The sequence below is a fragment of the Podarcis vaucheri genome (assembly GCF_965113315.1).
Source record: "Podarcis vaucheri genome assembly, chromosome: 10".
Lineage (NCBI taxonomy): Eukaryota > Metazoa > Chordata > Lepidosauria > Squamata > Lacertidae > Podarcis > Podarcis vaucheri.
The window spans coordinates 63,605,107-63,624,917 of NC_138748.1; the positions used below are offsets into that span (position 1 = coordinate 63,605,107).

The 19,811-nt window shown below is 40.6% G+C and overlaps 1 protein-coding gene across 7 annotated transcripts in view; it reads left to right on the forward strand.

Annotated features, from left to right (window-relative positions):
* Positions 1 to 19,811, forward strand: part of USP6NL (USP6 N-terminal like) — a 141,843-nt gene that overhangs the window by 27,243 nt on the left and 94,789 nt on the right. Inside the window, exon 1 of one of the 7 annotated variants that reach the window (XM_082238810.1) lies at positions 1,764 to 1,851. The exons of the other annotated variants lie outside the window; for them this stretch is intronic. Coding sequence (XP_082094936.1) covers positions 1,779 to 1,851 — 73 coding nt within the window. The 5' untranslated portion in view covers positions 1,764 to 1,778. Of the gene's footprint in view, positions 1 to 1,763; positions 1,852 to 19,811 lie in introns of those variants that run through there. 7 annotated transcript variants of the gene reach the window in all.

Here is a 19,811-nt window from a genome sequence, read left to right on the forward strand (position 1 = left end):
CAAGGGTTAGCATCTTGCTCCCCCCCCCCATCCACTTTTGTTGCACCAACATGTCTACTGTTTGGCATGTGAGATGACCCCCCTCGCCCTCCAAGGCACTACCTAGACCTGGTCTACATTTGTAATAAGTCTTATCAGTTATAGTGTGGCAGCACCTGCACTTTCGAACTTTGGAAGCCTGGGGTTTGTTTTGGGATAGCTCAGTTGGTAGAGCATGAGGCTCTTAACCTCAGGGTTGAGAGTTCAAGCCCCACGTTGGGCAAAAGATTCCTGCATTGCAGGGGGTTGGACTAGATGACCCTCGTGGTTCCTTCCAACTCTAGAGCTCCATGATTCTATGAAATGCAGAACCATATCAAGCTTCCTCTTCCTGTCTCGAGTTCTAAGGTGACAGGGTGACCCAAGTGGGTGTGCTTCTAACTCATGGGTGCTACAGTTGCCTGATCAGTGCAGAGTGAAAGCAGGCCTTTGCTCCTCTCCAGCTAATGAGCTGTTGGGCATTGCTATTTTTGCATTGGGCAGAATTGCCCTGCTCAGCTGCAAGCTTAGAACTGTAAAGGAAAGCGATTTTGTGCAGTGTTTCAGAGGCTTCATGTGACTTCAGTGAGGGGGATTGTGGCAAAAGCAAACCTTCAGTTGGCCACCCAATGTTTGTCAACCTTTGTGTACATGTATAAATGTGATGTGCTAACTGTAGTAGCTGCCTGATATGGCTACACTCCAAATCCAGCCTTCTAACTGGAGCAGGACAGTGTATTTGTGTGTAAAAAAGGGCCAAAAGGCCAAAGATTGGTCTTTCTGTGCTCTAAGTTATGGCAGGTGCTTTTATCGAAATTTTGTCTTCTTCGAATATTATAGACTTTGTAGCACTTCTGTTTCAGAACTTAAAGCTATACAGGTTTTGGAAGTATGTGGCTCCAAAGTGCTTTAAAAACAAGCTTAACTGGCTTTGTTTTGTAGGTTCTTTGACCATTCCTTTCCTTTTTTCAGTTTTGTGGGTTAGAGTGGTAAGCAGGTGTTACAGATGATAAACATACATTTTGTGTAATGTTCTGGAACGTTTAATTGCTGGCGTTCAATTATTAAGATTACCTGACAGAAGCAATAGGAAAGCTTCAGACTGAACGTATGTTCTCTGCCCCTGGTGGTAGGATGAAACATTGCCTGAAATGCTCATAGGATTTTTCACTGTGCTGTGTAAAAATTCTGCTTCTGTTCAGGAACGTCAGAGGCAGGTGCTCATGAAATGGGTACTGAACTCTTATTGGGATGCTTGGAAACATTCTTGATTTTCTGCTAAGGCTCTTGAAGTTCAGCAAGGTGGAGATTTGGGTTATTCTCTCTCTCTCCCCACCCCCAGCAGCTTCACCGGTAGATTTGATGCCTGTCTCATTGCTGAAATCCTTTAAATATCTTTGTGCTGTTGAAAAGTGCACAAGTTCATGTTTTGAGCAGGCGCAAACATGCTCACCTTCTGTAGTCCTTACTTCTAATTGAAGAAAGGCCATGCTTACTTCTGACTTGCTTGATGGAGAAAGCGATGAGAGTTGCCTGCCTGGTGTTGCTTTTGCATCCATGTGCTGAAGTCACTTCAAATCCATCACCTCTCGCTGTACAGTTGTCAGGCACCCTAAGCGTATCCCTGGAAAGGTAACTGAGTTGCTGCTGCGTCGCTCTTGCTCCAGCTTATTTGAAGGCAGACGTGTAATGATCTGTAGGGATGAAACCTGTTGGCATTCCAGAGGAGCAGCTGGTGGCTTTGATCTTGCTAACTAGCAATGATTCAGGTCTTGCAGATTGTGAAAGAGCTGGTGTCACCAGCACGACGTAGAACGGACTCTGCAAAGAAAGGTAGGAACAGGCTTGAAATATTCATCCTTAACTGTTCAAGTAATTCTTGTGGAAGCGTAGTCCTGCAGATTGGCACTTGAGCAACTGTCTGAAGCCTATGCCATCTTTATTTCAAGGCTTCATGTTGCACACTGGCATTCAGCTGCTGCAGCCTTGCTTTGAGTGGTGATAAATCCGATAAGAACAACATCGACAGTGCTGAAGAGAATTCTAATAGCACTCAATAACTGAAGATGGAATTTAAGTATATGTAGATACTTTATTGTAAGGATCATATTCTATTGTCTCTCTTCTCTCGTCACCCCCCCAAAAAATAATTTTCTGTCTTTGTAATTCAGAGTGTTAAATAGCATTAGTATGCTAGAAACTATGCAGATAATATTTTGTACCTAGTATATTTGAGAAACTAGATGTCAGTGCTGCTTGGGAATAGCGGCTGTATAAATCTCATGTGCATTGCTTTTAAAGTGGGTTATATTTAGCATGTTTAACTTTAAGATTAGATACTCTGAAGCAATTTTACTTAAAAGCACCCCTTTGATCCCCTTGCATGTCAGTTGATTTGCTGTAATTCCACTTGCTATTTTGTGCTTTGCTTTAAAAATGCCTTCACAATATATCTGAACTGGTTCCGCCTACACATGAGGGTTTAGTGAATGACTGTTGTTTTTACGACTGTAGCCAGCTTTAGAAATGTACACATGTAGGCAATTATTTTATAGATTTTTGAAATTAAACATTGTGATCGCAAGCAATCTTGAAGCCTTTAAGGAAATTAGGATTTTAGCAGTATTTTGCTTGAAATTTTGAAGCAAAACTTATACATTGAGACACACACACACACACACACACACACACACACACACACACATAATGTATATATAATGTGTGTGTTTATGACATGTAGGTTGAGTGCATCTGTACTTTAAGTTCTGATACCCCAATAATAGACACACTCTACTTGAAGAAAGTCCAATTTGTTTAATTAGAACTTAATTTTAAGCAAATATGCCCAAAGCTGCAGACACAAACTACTGTTAATCTAAATGAGGTCATCTACAGACACTTAACTTTCAATTTTTTGGTTCTTGGATATGCTATGATGTCATAGTGAGGGTACGATTAGACCTTCCCCCTCGAACCTAGCTTTACATTTGTTAGACAGTATGTGTATTGACTATATATCAGTATGAGTATTGGCCATCTGTAATGATGGAACTCAGGTATACACATTGGAAAGAACTAACTCCGGATGGGGTTGCACTCCACCTGAAGACCTAGGGATGCTTGTCCTGGAGATGCAGGTGATGTTAGTGGTCTAGGACTACTTACCAGTTGCAGCCTTATTTAGAGATAACAGATCTTGCCTTGGTTACGCATTTGGCTATGTCCAATATATGCCCGGGTTTGATTATTCTAATGCACTTTACATGCATTTGAAATTGGTCCAGAAACTAAAATTGGTGCAGAATGCAGCGACTCTAATGCTTATAAGATATAGGCATCGTGTTCATATTCCGTACCAGGTACACTGATTGCCTATTCTTTGCAGGGCCAAATTTAAGTTCCTGGTGTTGACCTGGCTTAAATTCCTTGGAGCTTTAAAAGGTTAATTGAAATGGGCTTCTGATGCTCTGTTCTCTGATTCACTCTGTTCTCTGATTCACTGGTGAGAATTGTGAAATTAGTGAGTACCAGGGACCATATTGTTTCCTGGGGTGACCCCACATCTTTGGAATGCCCTCCCATTGAAAGTGTGCCTGGCTCCTGCTTTGCTGGCCTTTATGAGGATTTAAAAGACTTTTTAAAATTCCAATTTGCATACACTTAACTTTAATGTATTGTGCTTTTAATTGCGGTATTATCTGCTGCTGCTTTATTTTAATGCATAAGTTAAATATTGCTTTTCAGGTTTGGTTGTTTGCTCTGTATTTTAAAGCATGTTGATGTTATTGAAAAGTGGACTAGAAATGTTTAAAAGATTATTGGTTGTAGATACTATTCTCTCTTCTTGCTTCCGCAGTGAATCAAAAATTTAAAAATATACTTTCCTCCCTCACTTTCCGGGGGAAGAAATAAGTTTTCAGTCTACTCTACTTTTCATTTTTCTCTTCAAAACTCATACTCTATTTAACCAGAATTCAGTCAGTCACTGAATAGGTTTAAAGTTTTTAAAGAATTGTGTTTGCTATGTCTTATGGAGGTAGAATATAGGCAGTTCAGCAGTTTGTGTCCCCATGACATTGTATTATTTTTGTGCTACAATCGTAGACATGCTGACCTGGAAGTAAGCCACATTGGACTCAATAGGACTTACTTTTGAGTGTATTTCTATAGATTGCGCTTGTAAGGCTTTTAATTTTTATCTGTATCATTTTCTGCTTTTGTACAGTAGATAACATATGAATGTTGTCTTGATGCTTTGACAGTTTGGGTCATCCCCCCCCCAAAAAAAAATCTCCCCCCCCGCCCCCGCTACTTCTTGTTCATAAGAATCAGCTTCATTCTTTTCTTAAGCTGTGTTTCATGGAGTTGTGCTTGTGTCATACAAACTTGTGGTTTTCGATCATTCTGGAGCTGAAGCGTTCGAGTTCACAAGTGTTCGGCTTCCACTGTATTTTGCATTTTAAAAACACCTTATGCGTTGCCTCAACAAACATTCATTTGATGGGAAAAGTGCATGTAAGTATTCCATTTTTTTAAAAAAAATCTAATTATATATTGAAACCCAAACTATGAAAAAGTGAAACAGTCCTTTCCTTGTCCAGTATCTCTGAAAGGACTCGTTGAGTTTCAAAAACAAAACTGCTAATATATGAAGTAATGCTATTGTATGAGCCTAGATTGAGACCGCATTCGGAATACTGTGTCCATTTTTGGTCACTGTACCTCAAGACGGATATTCCAAAGCTGGAAAAGGTGCAGAAAACAGGAACGGAAATGATCAGGGAGATGGAGCAACTTTTCTAACGTGACAAATTAGAACATTTGGAGCTGCTTAGAAAAATGGTGAGGGGCTATTGGTAAAAAAAGGGGACATGTTAGGGACAGATGAGAGAGAGAGAGAGGGAGAGGTCTTTCCTCTCTTACAAATCTAGAACCCCGGGCCATCCAATAAAGCTGAACTTTGGAAGATTCAGAGCAGAAAAAAGGAAGTACTTAGCACAAATTATAGTTAAATTATGGCATTCACTTCTTCAAGACATGGGGATGGCCACAAACTTGGATGGCTTTAAAAGATGGTGAGACAAATTCATGAAGACCAGGCTGTCAATGGTTACTAATCATGATAGCTGTATACCACCTCCAGAATTAGGGGCAGAGTGCCTATGGATACCACTTGATGTGAAACAGTGGGGGATGGCTATTACTCCTGCGTTCTGCTTGTGTGGTTTTAATATGCAGTTGTGTTGGCCACTGTGGGAAATTGGATCCTGGACTATATAATAAAGCCTGTGTCCCTGGCCACTAAGCTTGTTTGTTTGCTTTAACATAGCAAATATTCTTCCAGAGTCACACAATTAAACAATGTTCTAAGTTTGTCTCCTGACAGGGCTTTGCTGGTAGAATAGATTGGCGTATTGTGTGGGCAGAGCAATATTTGATTATGATATTTAGACAGCTACTTAAACAACTTGGCCATTTGAGAATTAAAATGAATGTCTTAATTTATTGAGGGAGTTGTCTCTTAATTAATCTGTTCTTATTTTAGGTGATAACCTTGGCTGATGTTTAACATTTTTTTACTGAGAATACCAGATCTCTTGCAGCTGATATAAATTGCTGTGTTACTAAGCAGTCTGTTTCCTTTTTCCTTTTAAAAAAGGGCAGTAAATTTATCTGGGTTGCCCAAGCCGGGTAATTTACTGTCCTTAAAAAAGAAAAAGAAAAGACTGCTTAAACATGTCTCCTGGTTTCTTATGAGACACCAAACCTTAATATACAAGCATGTGACTCCTTCTCTTGGCTCGTAAGTGAGGAAGGGCCATAGCTTAGTGTTGGAATACATGTGTTGAATGATACAGGACTGGTTACTGGAATCTTAAGTTAAAATAATGTCTTGTCAGACTTTGCAGTATTAGACTAGATGCAGTAGTGGTCCAACTTTTTGTGAGCATGTTTATAGCTTGTTGATGCTATGTTGTTGTTGTTTAGTCGTGTCCGACTCTTCGTGATCCCATGGACCAGAGCATGCCAGGCACTCCTGTCTTCCACCGCCTCCCGCAGTTTGGTCAGACTCATGTTTGTAGCTTCAAGAACACTGTCCAACTATCTCGTCCTCTGTCGTCCCCTTCTCCTTGTGCCCTCAATCTTTCCCACCATCAGGGTCTTTTCCAGGGAGTCTTCTCTTCTCATGTGGTGGCCAAAGTATTGGAGCCTCAGCTTCACGATCTGTCCTTCCTATATCAACTGTTATATCAACTGTTAAAGCAGCGAATGTCAATTAGGAGACCAAGTCAGAACACTATAGGTTGGATCAACCATAGCGCATTGGACAGAATGGTGTATTTGGAAAAAGGAACCAAGGGTTTATATCTCTTTGGACGCATTAAGGCATTGAGTGACTTCAGGCTAGTTACTAACTCAGGATTTGTACACCATCTGTAAACTGGAGATGCTAATCCACTTTACTGAGATAGCGATTGGGTTTGTGGAATGAAGATTTCAATGCACTTGTATAACAAGTGCTAAAGAAACTATAGGCAACTTGCAATATATATTTAAACACTAGCTGACTTTTTCTGTAGTACTGTAACGTAAAGAGGTGGTGAACTTTACTGTCTCAGATCACCTTGACAAGTGGTCAGTAGGCCGCAGCAAAGTATATTGGTGTGCATTCCTGTGTATTCATGACTATGTTGCTGTTCATAGTCTGAAATGTTAAAGAAGACTAAGAAAGGAAGGGAGATACGGAATAGTTGATATGCTCTTCAGGGGCACACTTTTCATGACTGTTCAGAAGCTCAGGTATTTCATAACACAGCTGCAAGGCTGCTGAGACATTTAAACATCAGCACATCTCAGCACTCGGTAAAGAATTCCACAGGTTAGCGAATTCATTTCCTAGCATGATTCAAAATGCTGCTTTCCTTTCCTTTCCTTTCCTTTGAAATGCCCCCCAGCAAATTTCCGTCAGAGGCAACTATCTAGACAAACAATATAATCAGGAAAGAGCAACAAAACGAAAATATCAAAACATGGTGGATAACTCAAACATGTAAGGGAGAAAGGGCTTTTTAAAACCCAAAATCTAGGGTACAGTGGTACCTTGGGTTACAGAACAGTTTCAGGTTAAGAACGGACCTCCAGAACGAATTAAGTTCTTAAGCTGAGGTACCACTGTATTTGAAGTACATGCTTCCAGATAAATCTGCTTGGATGTTGGAGCTTATCATTGGAGTTGTCTAAGGGTGTCCTTGCCATCTCAAGTGAGACAAAGCCTTCACTGTAGTAGTCCCTCAGATTTGAAACTTTCCTTCCTGATCTGTGTGCCTGGTGCCAAGATTATGGGTTTTTGGCAGCAGCTGGGATGGTCTCTTTGGGGGTGGCAGCTTCTAAGGGTTTTAATAGGTAATGTGATTGTAGATCTACTTGTAACTGTTGGTATATGCTGCTGCCTGTCTTTGTGGCTCCTGTTGTGTATTGGCAGCTGCCCTGGGAATTTAAAAAGTGGATTCAGAACTAAAAAGGGGAATGTAGACAGAACAGAAGTGGTGTTCTTATTCATTCATTCATTCATTCATCCATCCATTCATTTTCATTTTCATTTCATTCATTTATACCCTGTCTTTCTCCCAAGTTGGGATTCAAGGTGGGTTACAGCGTTATAAACATTAATCATAAAATACAGAATAATAAAAACAAACTAGTTAAAAACAATAATAAAACACATTGCAACATATTTACAACCAACAGTTAGGATACAATTAAGTTCTGCTTTACTACAGCTGTTATTTCTGGCTGGGGGGGCAACATTACTGTGAATACACTTGAAAATGAGATGTTTTAATGGTATTTGGCTCTGAAGGAACTTGGTGTTCTATTTTGCTGATAGTCTACGTGACTAGCAGGCTTGTGATACTCTCTGTGGGCCTTAGGATTTCTTCACTGAACTCTGTGTTGATGGATGGTGTGATGGGATGATGAGCTGCTTGTGCGTAAATGATAGTCCCTCAGAGTTTGTTCAAGCCCACAAACCTCTGTCTGTGACGGAGCCCCTCAGACATGGCTGCTCTAGTCACTTGCAGATTCCGACAGTGGTTGCTTTCGGAATCGCTTCCAGCATAAAAGCTCCTTAACGGAAACACGTCTTCTGGACTCGCGGCGTGACAGTTTCCGGCGAGGAGTGGGTCTCCCTATGGGAGGTCCAGAAACCTCCCCACTGTTCTCGCTGGACGTGTCCCTGAGCCCTCCCTCTTGCTCGCTTTCCCTCAGAGATCCACCTCTCCCCCTGCTGGTTCCTGCTTCCGCTGCTGAGTCTCTCCCAGCCTCCTTGAGCCCTTCCACCAGAGACCCACCTCTCCCCCTGCTGGTTCCTGCTTCCGCTGCTGAGTCTCTCCCAGCCTCCGTGAGCCCTTCCACCACCTGTTCCTCCGATGGCAGTTCCCTGACAGATGGATATATTCACAATCTATTTAATCTCTTTGGTTTGTCTTAAAAAAGAAAGAAAGCTAGTCCTTGAATGTATGAACCTTCTGATTTAGGTTGTTTGTGTGTGCTCTTTGCGCTGGGATTTTGAAGGAGCAAAGTGGAAAAGGAGCAGTTTATTTTCATCTCCCCACAAATAGTCACTTGTTTCTCCCCACCCTGGTCTTTACTGTCAAGGCTAGCTTGTGAGGCCTGGATGTTTTCCCCAGACAGTTTTCTCGAAGTGTATGTCCGTGCTTTGCTGTTTATGTTCCAGTACTGATAGCGGCTCTGTTGCATTTCAGGGTGGACGTGGTCAGCCACACCAATTTTGTTTGTATGCTCGAGCCATTGGGTCAGGGTCCTCCGATAAGTACACTGACACATCCTAGAGTTGGGAAAGAGCTGGGTTGTGCTGGGAATAGTGCTTTTCTTTTCAAGCCTGAGTCAGTGTAATAATGTGAGATGGAAGCAACAAAGAGTCATTTAGTGCTCTACTGAAAGTGAGTAGCCCCTGGCCTAAATCTGGTATACTGGGTCAAGCTGCAATGCAGGCCTGTGTCTGAAATGTGGTGAAAAAAATATATATATAATGAAATGAGTTTACGAATGGTTCTACTATTTATTAAACCCTTCCTATCTTGTTTCTCTGCTCCTCCCTGCTCAATCTTCACTAGATCTAACATTTCCAGAGATGTTTACTGATTAAATAATTTTTTTGCCAAATAAAATTTTATATTTTCAGAACTTTAATATAGGTGCCTTTTTGAGGGAGAAGCGTGTGAGAATTTGCAATTCAATAAAACAAACACCGGCTCATTATTAAAAGGAAAGGTCATTTTAAATATCTTTTCACTCCCCTTATCAAATTGCACAGCAGAATCAAAGTAAGTTTAAAATTTGCTGTGTGCTCCATCAATGAATCGGATTTAGTATGTCAGCCACAAACCCTTGCTAGACACTTTAAGAACATATTGTGTGATGCTCTCGAAAAGTGCATAGGTAGGGCCATGTAATAATTTCTCTAATTGCTCTGAACAAAATATCTCCTCCATAGCTTGACAATGTGTGATGTTAATTTGTAAGCACCCTATAGCTTAGGTCTATACGTATTACAGCGCATTTGTGAATAGAGTGCTTTGATACTAATATTCCAATGGTTGGATGACTGGAAACATTCCATGCTCTCTAAAAGGAAGAGCAACCTTGTGATGGGTTTCCCTTGGCAAGGATGAAATAACCTAATCCAATTATGCTTCATCTGCTTTATTGACCTCTTCGTTCCCCCTTCTTGACACATAGTGGCACAATAAAGGAGCTCACCAGCAAGTGCTTTTGCATTTATTGAATTTGCAAAGCTGCTATTAAAGTTTTGGAAATGCATGGATGGAGCTTGCAGGTTTTCTGTCCTCATTGAATTGGTTTTGGAAGCGGTCTTACTTTCAGTTATTCCAATTATTCAGCCCTAGAGCAAATATATTGCTCTGAGTAATCAATATTATTAGAGAGTCAGAAACGTAATGTGTTCATGTTGACTCTAAACATCGTGGACAGTGACGGCTAAAGTGTTGGTGCAGCGTTGCCTAGATGCTTTCCGTACACTTCGGACTAAAGTAATGCTAGGAGGACTATGGACTTTTGCCATGGAAGCAAGCAGGCGGGGAATTTGGGAGCTTTTATGTGCATCATAGGATTGTCTAGTTCTAGGTGAATATTGCCAGTTGTTGCTTCTGCTTTCATTGCAGCACTGTGTGTTAACAATCCTAAAGGGGCAGTGAGGAACTGACCAAGAAATGAGGTGAAGGGCCGAACTTTACACGTTGACTTGAACTAACATGTTATTTGATTGCGGGTTTCGTTGCCTTAGCAAAAGGAGTTTGGATATTGCAAGCTCTGCTGTTGTTTCAAAAAGAAATTTAGAGATCGTTGTACTCAAGTTACGCTGCCTGACAAGAAAAGATATTTGGCATTTAAAGTCCAATTCTGTCTTCATTTAACGCCATCTAGCAGCAAGTAGAAGCGTTACCCACACATCAAGCTTATGTGGGTGAGGGATGACAACACTTGTCTTTATGTGTTTATATGAGCAGGATTCAACTGCAAGTGAACAAATGCATCCTTCTCTCTCTTTCCCTCCACCCATTGTGGTGGATGTCTTTAAATTTTGTCTTGAAGACAGTTGATTGTAAAAGTGAGAGATGAAGGGAGGTTGTCAGCACAACCCTCTTGGTCAGACAGTTGATTTCTCCTGAGCAGAGAGAGCAACTCATTTAATTTGTTTGCTAGACAAGACTGTCGTTGTTGTACGGATGGGTAGCATAGGCTGTAAATTTTGCTGATATGAAACCCCAAGGAACTGAGCTGGCTGGGCCCACAGTTTTTGAGGAAGTCACAGAAGTCAAGAGGGCAAATCTAGTGTACATAATACTCAAATATTAAACATGGTGCCTAGTTTAGAGGGCAGATTGTTCTTCTAATGTGGGGAATCCACAGCATCAGGTGTTGGTCATCCAATGAACAGATTTTGTGTTTTCCTCTAAGCTCCTTTAAATTCTGCCTTAAAACTTTAATTGGGGACAGTGTTTTCCTCAGTCCATAGTTCCATAGTCGATGCTGGAAAGGGAAGGAAAAAAATTCATATAGGAGAGAAGGTGGAGAGGGCACGTATAAGGCAGTTTCCTATGTTCCACCCAGCCTGCAGCTTGGCCATTCATGGGTTAGCCTGTTGTATTTACAGCCTGAAAACCCATGTTTCTGCTGATCTTTGGATAGAAACCAGAAGGAAAACCTTTCTTAAATGTCTTTTTCATAATGCAGAGGGATCAAGATGCTGGTACATCCATGTTGTGATGGAGCCTACATGAATGGTAGAGTCTCTGCTTTTAGGTCATTTCCTGCAATCATATTTAATCAAAGCTAATCACATGGGTTCGGTATTAAGCCTATCTTCATGCATAAACATTCCTGTTCTGCTAGCGGAAGAGACTTCCAACTGCTGAATAGAACACACACATGCCAGCAAATTTTGGGGGGCATGCAGGAGGAGTGGAAGAAGGGAACTTCCATTGCCTGGGCAGTGTTCGACTCATGGAGCATTGGAAGTAACCTCTTGGTTTCCAAACCCAAGTTTGCTGAAGGAATATGGGAGAGCGAAAGTGTCCATAGAGGAGAATCATCCTCAAGAGGCTACATTGCTTAACGCTTCACAATATATCTGAACTTTTTCTCAGCCATGTTTACCTCTGTTTTTGGAACCTGGCAGAGAAAGAAACTACTACAAACTTGTTGAGGAAGCACATGCAGAGAATCCCATTTCCCACTTACTGCTTTCCCCCTTTATATCTGGGAAAGCCTGTCTCTCTGCCTTGTTATATAACATGTAGCTCCAAGAGTCTTGTTTATAGATTCTCTTTTTTTGAGCAGCAAACTGACAGATTCTAGACAGCGCAACAGATGTTAACATCTGTAGTATACTTTGGACATAACAACTGACAGTCAAGCATACTTCTCCAGGGCATTTTTACTGTTGGGAGAGTTGAGCTTTGTCGGATATTCTTGGCACAGAAGGAAAAAGTTTTTTAAAGCTTGCCTCAGCTGTGTACTTGTGGTTGTGTTTTTTTAATGGAAGCATGGGTGATTTTTGTGCATTTGGCCAATATGTGTTGTCATGTACAGTTAATTTTGCAATACTGACTTCTTTTAATAGACAGGTACAACCCCCTTGAAGCATTTATTGCCTTTACAAACAAATGTGCCATGTTAAAAAAGAATTCAAAGTTTTGAAGAAGTGACCTATTTTTTAAAGTAGTTTATTTTTCTTATAACTCGTAGAGCACTGTTAAACACCCATGAGTATGGGATTTACTATGTTTAAATATGAATGTTAGCCTCAAGCTTTGGCCATTAAACCTGCAAGCTTCCTCATTAAATTTACAGGTTGTACTAGCGTGTCCAACATGTTGACAGTGTTTATGATATGTACTTTGTAAGACACAGCTATTTATATACATTTGCCTCACATTGGGCCAGGCTTATGCCTTCTTGGCTTTAATTTAAGAGTTATTCAAAGTGAAATACAAAATGTGCCATGACCCCAGTTTACATCATGATTTGTAGCTGTTCGTCGGAGTTCATTGTTCCAAGACACATGTTTCTTAAAGACAACTGTGTGGTCCATATTCTTTTACCTAGAATACTGAAAAGCCTAGCTTCTTTGTAGGAGAAATAGGTTTCTAGCCATCAAGCTTGTACGTTGGTTTGAAAATACAAAAGCAATGAATAAGAAAGAGGCAAATTTTCAGTATGGCTTTTGATTCTTATGTTCCTAAGTTCATATATCAAAAGGGTGCAAAGACTGAAGTAAGTTCCTGGCATTCAGAAGACATCTTAAGGCAGCCCTGTTCAGGGAAGTTTTTAACATGTGATATTTTAGTGTATTTTTGGTTTCTATGGAAGCCGCCCAGAGTGGCTGGGGAGGCCCAGCCAGATGGGCGGGGTATAAATAATAAATTATTATTATTACTATTTAGGCACAAGAATAGTAAATCCTAGGTTTAAAAAAGGGGGGCTGTCTGGCCTAGCTTTAGAAAATATTTTTTGGGGTGGGGTGGTGCGAGCTTCTGCTTCTCTTTACCATGTTACTTCAGGAGTTAAAGATGCAACTGCATTTTGCCTGTGGGGGTGAGGAAATGCAACCAACTTTGGGTTGGTTTTGGTATCAAAGCCCAAAATGGTGGTGTCCAGGCCCTTCTTCTTCCCCCTTCTGGGCTTTCTGTGTTTTTAGACTGTACACACACATTGCAGTTTTTATGCTGCAAGATACCCCGAGAATGCTTTGTTTATGGCGCAGTCTGGAAATGCTGTAAACAAATTCTGCTGCATGGCTAAAACAGTTCCCTGCGTCCCTTTCTAGCAGGAAAGGAAGACTGAAAATGTTTTGGCTTGCCTGCTGCACAGATGAGCCACGTAGCAGCCAAACAACCCCCAACCTTTCTTGCACCTTTGGGGAGGAGACTGGAATTGCCTTGCAACTCTCAAGAACATCCCCATTGACCTCCTTGCTCTTCATGCTCACCAGCGAGTTGATTCTCATGTTCTTAAGCTGCAACACGCCTGTTGTGACAGGCCAAAATGTGGGTGGTTGTACCAAAGCATAAAGAACCAGCTAGTAGGCCATTACAGGAGTCTTCACAAAGGAGCTGGTGACGCACAGAGCCTCTTTCGGAATGGCTCTCTATTGCACAGCATTGTGGGATTGCACCCAATGTTAGACAGCCCATTGAAATTAATGGGCATGACTCACTTGGGTCCTTTATTTTAATGGATATACTCTGAGTACAACTAGCTTAAATATCATCCATGGTTTGGAGGTGAGGGATTGCGTCAAAAATATGCATAATACTGCTTGTATTTCCTCTATAACTGCTTCCTATCGGACAGCATATTCAAAAGGGCTGTATGTTTCTGTGGAGCAAAACATAAAAAAGAGCCTGTTGGATCAAGTCAGTGGCCAATCTAGCCCAACATCCTGCCATTACAGTGACCAGCCAGTTGTTTATGGGAAGTCTGCAATAGGGACACAAGAGCACTCTTCATTCCTTTTAAAACTGTCCAGGTTGGTGGCAACCCTTGCCTCCAGGGTTTGACTATTCACTGTCTCTGCTGCATAAAGAAGTGTCTTCAAAGTATTACCTGTTTGTTCATTTTGACACGCATCATGAATATGAAAATTATATTTGGGTTTTCTTAATGGGTAAGATATGTAGCTTAGCATTCTGGAAAATTTCTGACGTGGTCCTACCGGCTTGTTTTGATTCCGCAAAAACGTATTTCCATCTGACTTGTAGGTGGCCTGTTGCTCCAGTTCCTGGAAATGGTAAGTGCCCAGTTTGCTAGACAGTGGTCCTTACTGTTTGACTGTTCAGTCTGCAACAGAAATAAAACTTGGAATTCAGAGTGGAAGATGTGTTCCTCTTCAGCTACAGAAGGTCCATTCTGCAGACTCGAGAGGAACAAAGGTCCCTTTTCATAAGTTGAGTGTGTCACCGCCCTGCCTTTCTCAGAAATCCAACAAACCAGGGCTAGGTTTACCCTAGCCAGAAAAGGGCAATATTGCAAGGAATGTCTGCTCATCTATCTCTGTACTAATTAATTAAACGGTACATAGCAATATGAAAAAGAAGCAAGCTTGTGCATTTATTTATTCATTCATTCAGTATCCCAAATGTTGAGAAGCTAGCTATTCCTTCACAGAAGTAAATTCTACTTTGGAATATTCCTGCACTCTCTCGTGGCAATACTGTATGTACAGCCCAGGGTACCTTTCCTGTTGCCATTCATCTTTCCTGGAGGCAGTGGCTTTTTACACAGGCAACTCTGAACTGAAAGTGCAGTTTTCTGACGTTAAGAACAATTTTGAGTATTAAAGGGGAAATGTATGATACAGTCCTCTCACGGAGCTTTCCTCCTTGTGCTGGATGGCCTGCATTTGGACTTGAAAATCAGTGTGTGGAAAGTATATAATACAAAGTAAGAGTATAATCTTGACAATGGCACCAAAGTAAAAAATAAAATTCAAGCTTTCTTATGTGTGGAAGGGCAGAGGATAGCAATCTTCAATTAATGGCAACACTTGGTTTGTATTACTTGACTACTCTTCCCTGAATTTTTAAATGACTTGTTATAATGGCCATTGGTTAAAAACAGACCTTTCCCCTAGAATGTTTTGAAGATTTAAGTTTGGAAAATGTGTGTGTTTTATATTAACATCCTATTATCTTCTTGCTCTTCATTATATTTCATGACTTCTGTTAGTTCAATTCGCTGAAAACAGATTTTCTAACTAAAAGAGTAATAAGTTCAACAGAAGTTTCAAAAGAGTTTCCTCTTCTTGGAAGAACATCCAGAAATTATCCCAGTAAAGGAAGGAATTTAAGTTCATTGTTGTTGTTGTCATCGTCATCTCTCCTCCCATCCCTCGCAGTGATGTTTCACAATTCCTGATAGTTTCTTTTTCATGGTGCACTTCCCAGAAAGAGACGAACCTGTTGAAATGTGCTCCGGTCTTAGATCATGAGTATCGGCACACAAGCCTGCACTTGTTTTAGTCATAATTTTATATTAGAATGCACAGCTTCAGGGCAAGTGCATAGCATTGCACTGTCCTGTACTTGAGACCAGCACTGCCGCATTTGAGACATATGTAGAAGAAGGTGAACCTGTCACAAAATGTTGTTGTGTGCCATGCTCCTGTTCAGGGATCCTCCTTTTTGGCATGCTTATCCAGACATGTATAAATAGACATGTGTTTTAATCTGTTTTTAGCTTAACTGTTGATTTTAATTAAATTCTAGTTTTTTAAAATACTTGTTTTTAACTTTGATTTGTAAGTGTTTTCTTTGTATTCATTAAAAATGCTTAGCTGTTTTGTTTACAATCAAGTGGTATATACATTTTTGGTCAAATAAATAAATATGATAGTAAGAAAGTCTTCCTCACAAGTAGACCGGGTGCTCCTTTCTAGTGTTCCTATTATAACCTCTTCTGTTTTTAATAGTGCTCTACACTTTGTTTGACCTTTGACAGAGTGCAGAGGATCTGGAACCTAGACAAAGCTTGAAGTTGACATGTATTGAGATACTGCTATGGATTTATAGTTTGGGATAAATTAGTTCTGTAGGTTTGTATCCCAAAGATTTTGTGCAGTGTTCCATTCATGGCTTCCTCTTTCCTGCTGTTGCACTTGCTACTACTCAAGCCACTTGGAGACCCTGTAAAACAGGAATGGAGAATGTGTGGCTAACTAATTTTTGCTGTACTGCAACTCCCATCATTCGTGACAGTTGACCATGCTGACTGGGGCTGATGGAAGTTGGAGTCCAGCAATATCTGGTAGACAGCAGGTTAGCAACCTCTGCAGCAGACCAGTGTGGGATGCAATTTGGGAAACTACAGCTGATGGGGGTGGGAGAATGAATGGGAACTGGCAGCTCCTCCCTTGCATAAATGAAAGTCTCAGGACTCTGTTGGATTGAAGCCACTGTTGGTAAGGACACCTGACCATTAGGTCCAGTCGTGACCGACTCTGGGGTTGCGGCACTCATCTCACTTTATTGGCCGAGGGAGCCAGCGTTTGTCCGCAGACAGCTTCCGGGTCATGTGGCCAGCATGACCAAGCTGCTTCTGGCAAACCAGAGCAGCGCACGGAAACGCTGTTTACCTTCCCGCTGGAGCGGTACTCATTTATCTACTTGCACTTTGATGTACTTTCGAAGTGCTAGGTTGGCAGGAGCTGGGACCGAGCAACGGGAGCTCACCCCGTCACGGGGATTCGAACCGCCGACCTTCTGATCGGCAAGTCCTAGGCTCTGTGGTTTAACCCACAGCGCCACCCGTGTCCTCCGCCACCCACTTAAGCCTGTTGTCTGCTCTATAGTGTAAAATTCTGTACCATTTGAAACATTTAAAATGCTTACTTGAAATATCTCAAGGCGCACTATATTACAATATTGAGAATGCTGCGTGTAAAGTTGTTTTTCCTTTAAAATTAACGTGTAATGAAAGGTTCGATCTCCCTTCCTCTCAAATGTATCTCCACATTTCATCTGAAATTGGCTGAAGGCACCAGATACGTAGAAAGAAGCATTCATCACATTGATACCCAAAGTGGAAACTGAAAAGACCCAACTTAAGAACTATCGTCCCATCTCACTCCTAAATGTGGATTACAAAATATTTGCAGATATGTTGGCTAATAGATTTAAAAAAGTTCTAAACGAAGTAATTCACAAGGACCAAGCTGGCTTTCTCCCAGGTAGACATCTGTTTGATAATACTAGGAATATTATCGATATTCTGGAACTTTTACAAACAAATATTAACACCAGAGCAGTTTTAATTTTTATTGATGCGGAGAAGGCCTTTGATAATATTTCTTGGAAATTTATGAAGAAAAATTTGGAAGGGATGGGAGTGGGAAGGGGGTTTGAGAATGGAATAGAAGCAATCTATTCAGAACAAAAAGCTAAGTTGATAGTGAACAATGTGGTGACAGAAGAACTTCATATTGAAAAAGGAACACGCCAGGGGTGCCCCCTTTCCCCTTTATTGTTTATTTCGGTCCTGGAGGTTTTGCTGAATATGATAAGGAAGGATCGGCTGGTGCAGGGAATCCAGGTCGGAGCGAAACAATATAAACTGAAAGCATTTGCAGATGACTTGGTTTTAACATTACAGGAGCCAGAATCTAGTACAAAAAGAGTTTTGGAATTGATTCAGAAATTTGGTCGGGTGGCGGGCTTTAAGTTGAATAAACAAAAAACTAAGGTGTTAGGGAAAAACCTGACAGTTAATGAAGCAGAGGGGTTTCAGAGGGAAACAGAACTAAATATTGTTAAAAAAGTGAAATACCTGGGGGTCAATCTCTCTTCCAAGAATTTGAATTTATTTAAAGATAATTATGAGAAATGTTGGTCAGAAGTGAAAAAAGATCTAGAAATTTGGTCAAGATTGAAACTATCCTTGTTAGGCCGAATTGCAGCTATAAAAATGAACGTTTTGCCAAAAATGTTGTTTTTGTTCCAGGCCTTGCAGATTGTGGACAGAGTGGATTGCTTTGGAAAGTGGCAGAAGGACATCTCTAAATTTGTCTGGCAGGGCAAAAAGCCCCGAATAAAGTTTAAAATACTAACTGATGCAAAGGAGAGAGGGGGGTTTGCCCTGCCGGACTTAAGGTTATACTATGAAGCTGCGGCCTTCTGCTGGATGAAAGATTGGATTCTGTTAGAAAACACTGATGTCCTAGATCTGGAAGGCTTTAACAATTCGTTAGGTTGGCATGCGTACCTGTGGTATGACAAGGCAAAAACATTTGGAATGTTTAAAAACCATATTGTCAGAAAAGCAATATTTATGGTCTGGAAAAAATATAAGGACTTATTGGAAAGTAAAACTCCGAGGTGGATATCACCAATAGAGGCCAAGGCTCGGAAAAAACCCAATATGGAGGCCTACTGGCCGAAGTATTGGGAAATAATAGAAAACATTGGAGGTAATTGGAGGTTGCAGAGCTTTGAAAAATTAAAAGGTAAGGTGCAAGATTGGCTACATTATGCCCAAATTAATGAGGTTTTTAAGTTAGACAAAAAAACAGGATTCCAGGTGGAAAAATCGAAACTCGAGACAGAGTTGTTAGAACCAAAGACCAAGTTATTATCGAGAATGTATAACTTGCTGCTTAAATGGAACACTCAGGATGAGACAGTTAAATCAGCCATGATAAAATGGGCTCAGGACATTGGCTACAACATTATGTCTGAGGACTGGGAAAGGTTATGTACCACCGGTATGAAGTTTACGGCATGTAATGCCTTGAAAGAAAATATTATGAAAATGGTATACAGGTGGTACATGACCCCAGTCAAGCTTGCTAAGATTTACCATTTGTCCGATAATAAATGTTGGAAATGTAAGGAGGCTGAAGGGACATTTTTTCATCTTTGGTGGACCTGCCCAAGAGTGAAGGCTTTCTGGGAAATGATCTATAATGAGTTAAAAAAGGTGTTTAAATACACCTTTCCCAAGAAACCGGAGGCCTTTCTTCTGGGCATTGTCGGCCAGAAGGTGTTAAAAAAGGATAGAACCTTTTTTATGTATGCTACAACAGCAGCAAGAATCCTCATCGCCAAGCATTGGAAGACCCAAGATTTGCCCACACTGGAGGACTGGCAGACGCAATTGATGAACTACATGGAATTAGCCGAGATGACTGCAAGGATCCGAGATTTGGGAGAAGAGGAAATGGAGGAGGATTGGAAAAAATTCAAAGACTATTTGCAAAAGTATTATAAGTTATATGAATCTTAAGATGCCGTATGACTTGGAATGGTAGCCCCAGCAACGAAAGTTGATTATATATGAAATTGGATAATATTTATGAAAGAATCAAAGTTTAAACGGGTAAAAATGACAATATGTTACATTCTTAGAGTAAATGGAAAATAAGAGATTTAAACTTAAACTGCAATTGAAAATACAAAGAAACACACGAAATAAGGTTATAATTTGCTGATAACTTTATTGTCAAGAATGCACTATGTGGGAGATGTGGGGAAGTCCGATAGAAATTGGAAATAAGTTGTTGAAATGGTTGTGATTTTCTGTTTTTTTCTCTCTTTCTATTCTTTATGTTTTTTCTTTCTTCTGTTCTATCTGTAATTTGGAAAAAATGTAATAAAAATTATTATTAAAAAAAAATGAAATTGGCTGAATTAAAATCCAATATTGATTTATCTATATACAGCGAGCCACTTTTTCATTTCTCAGAGAAATCTATA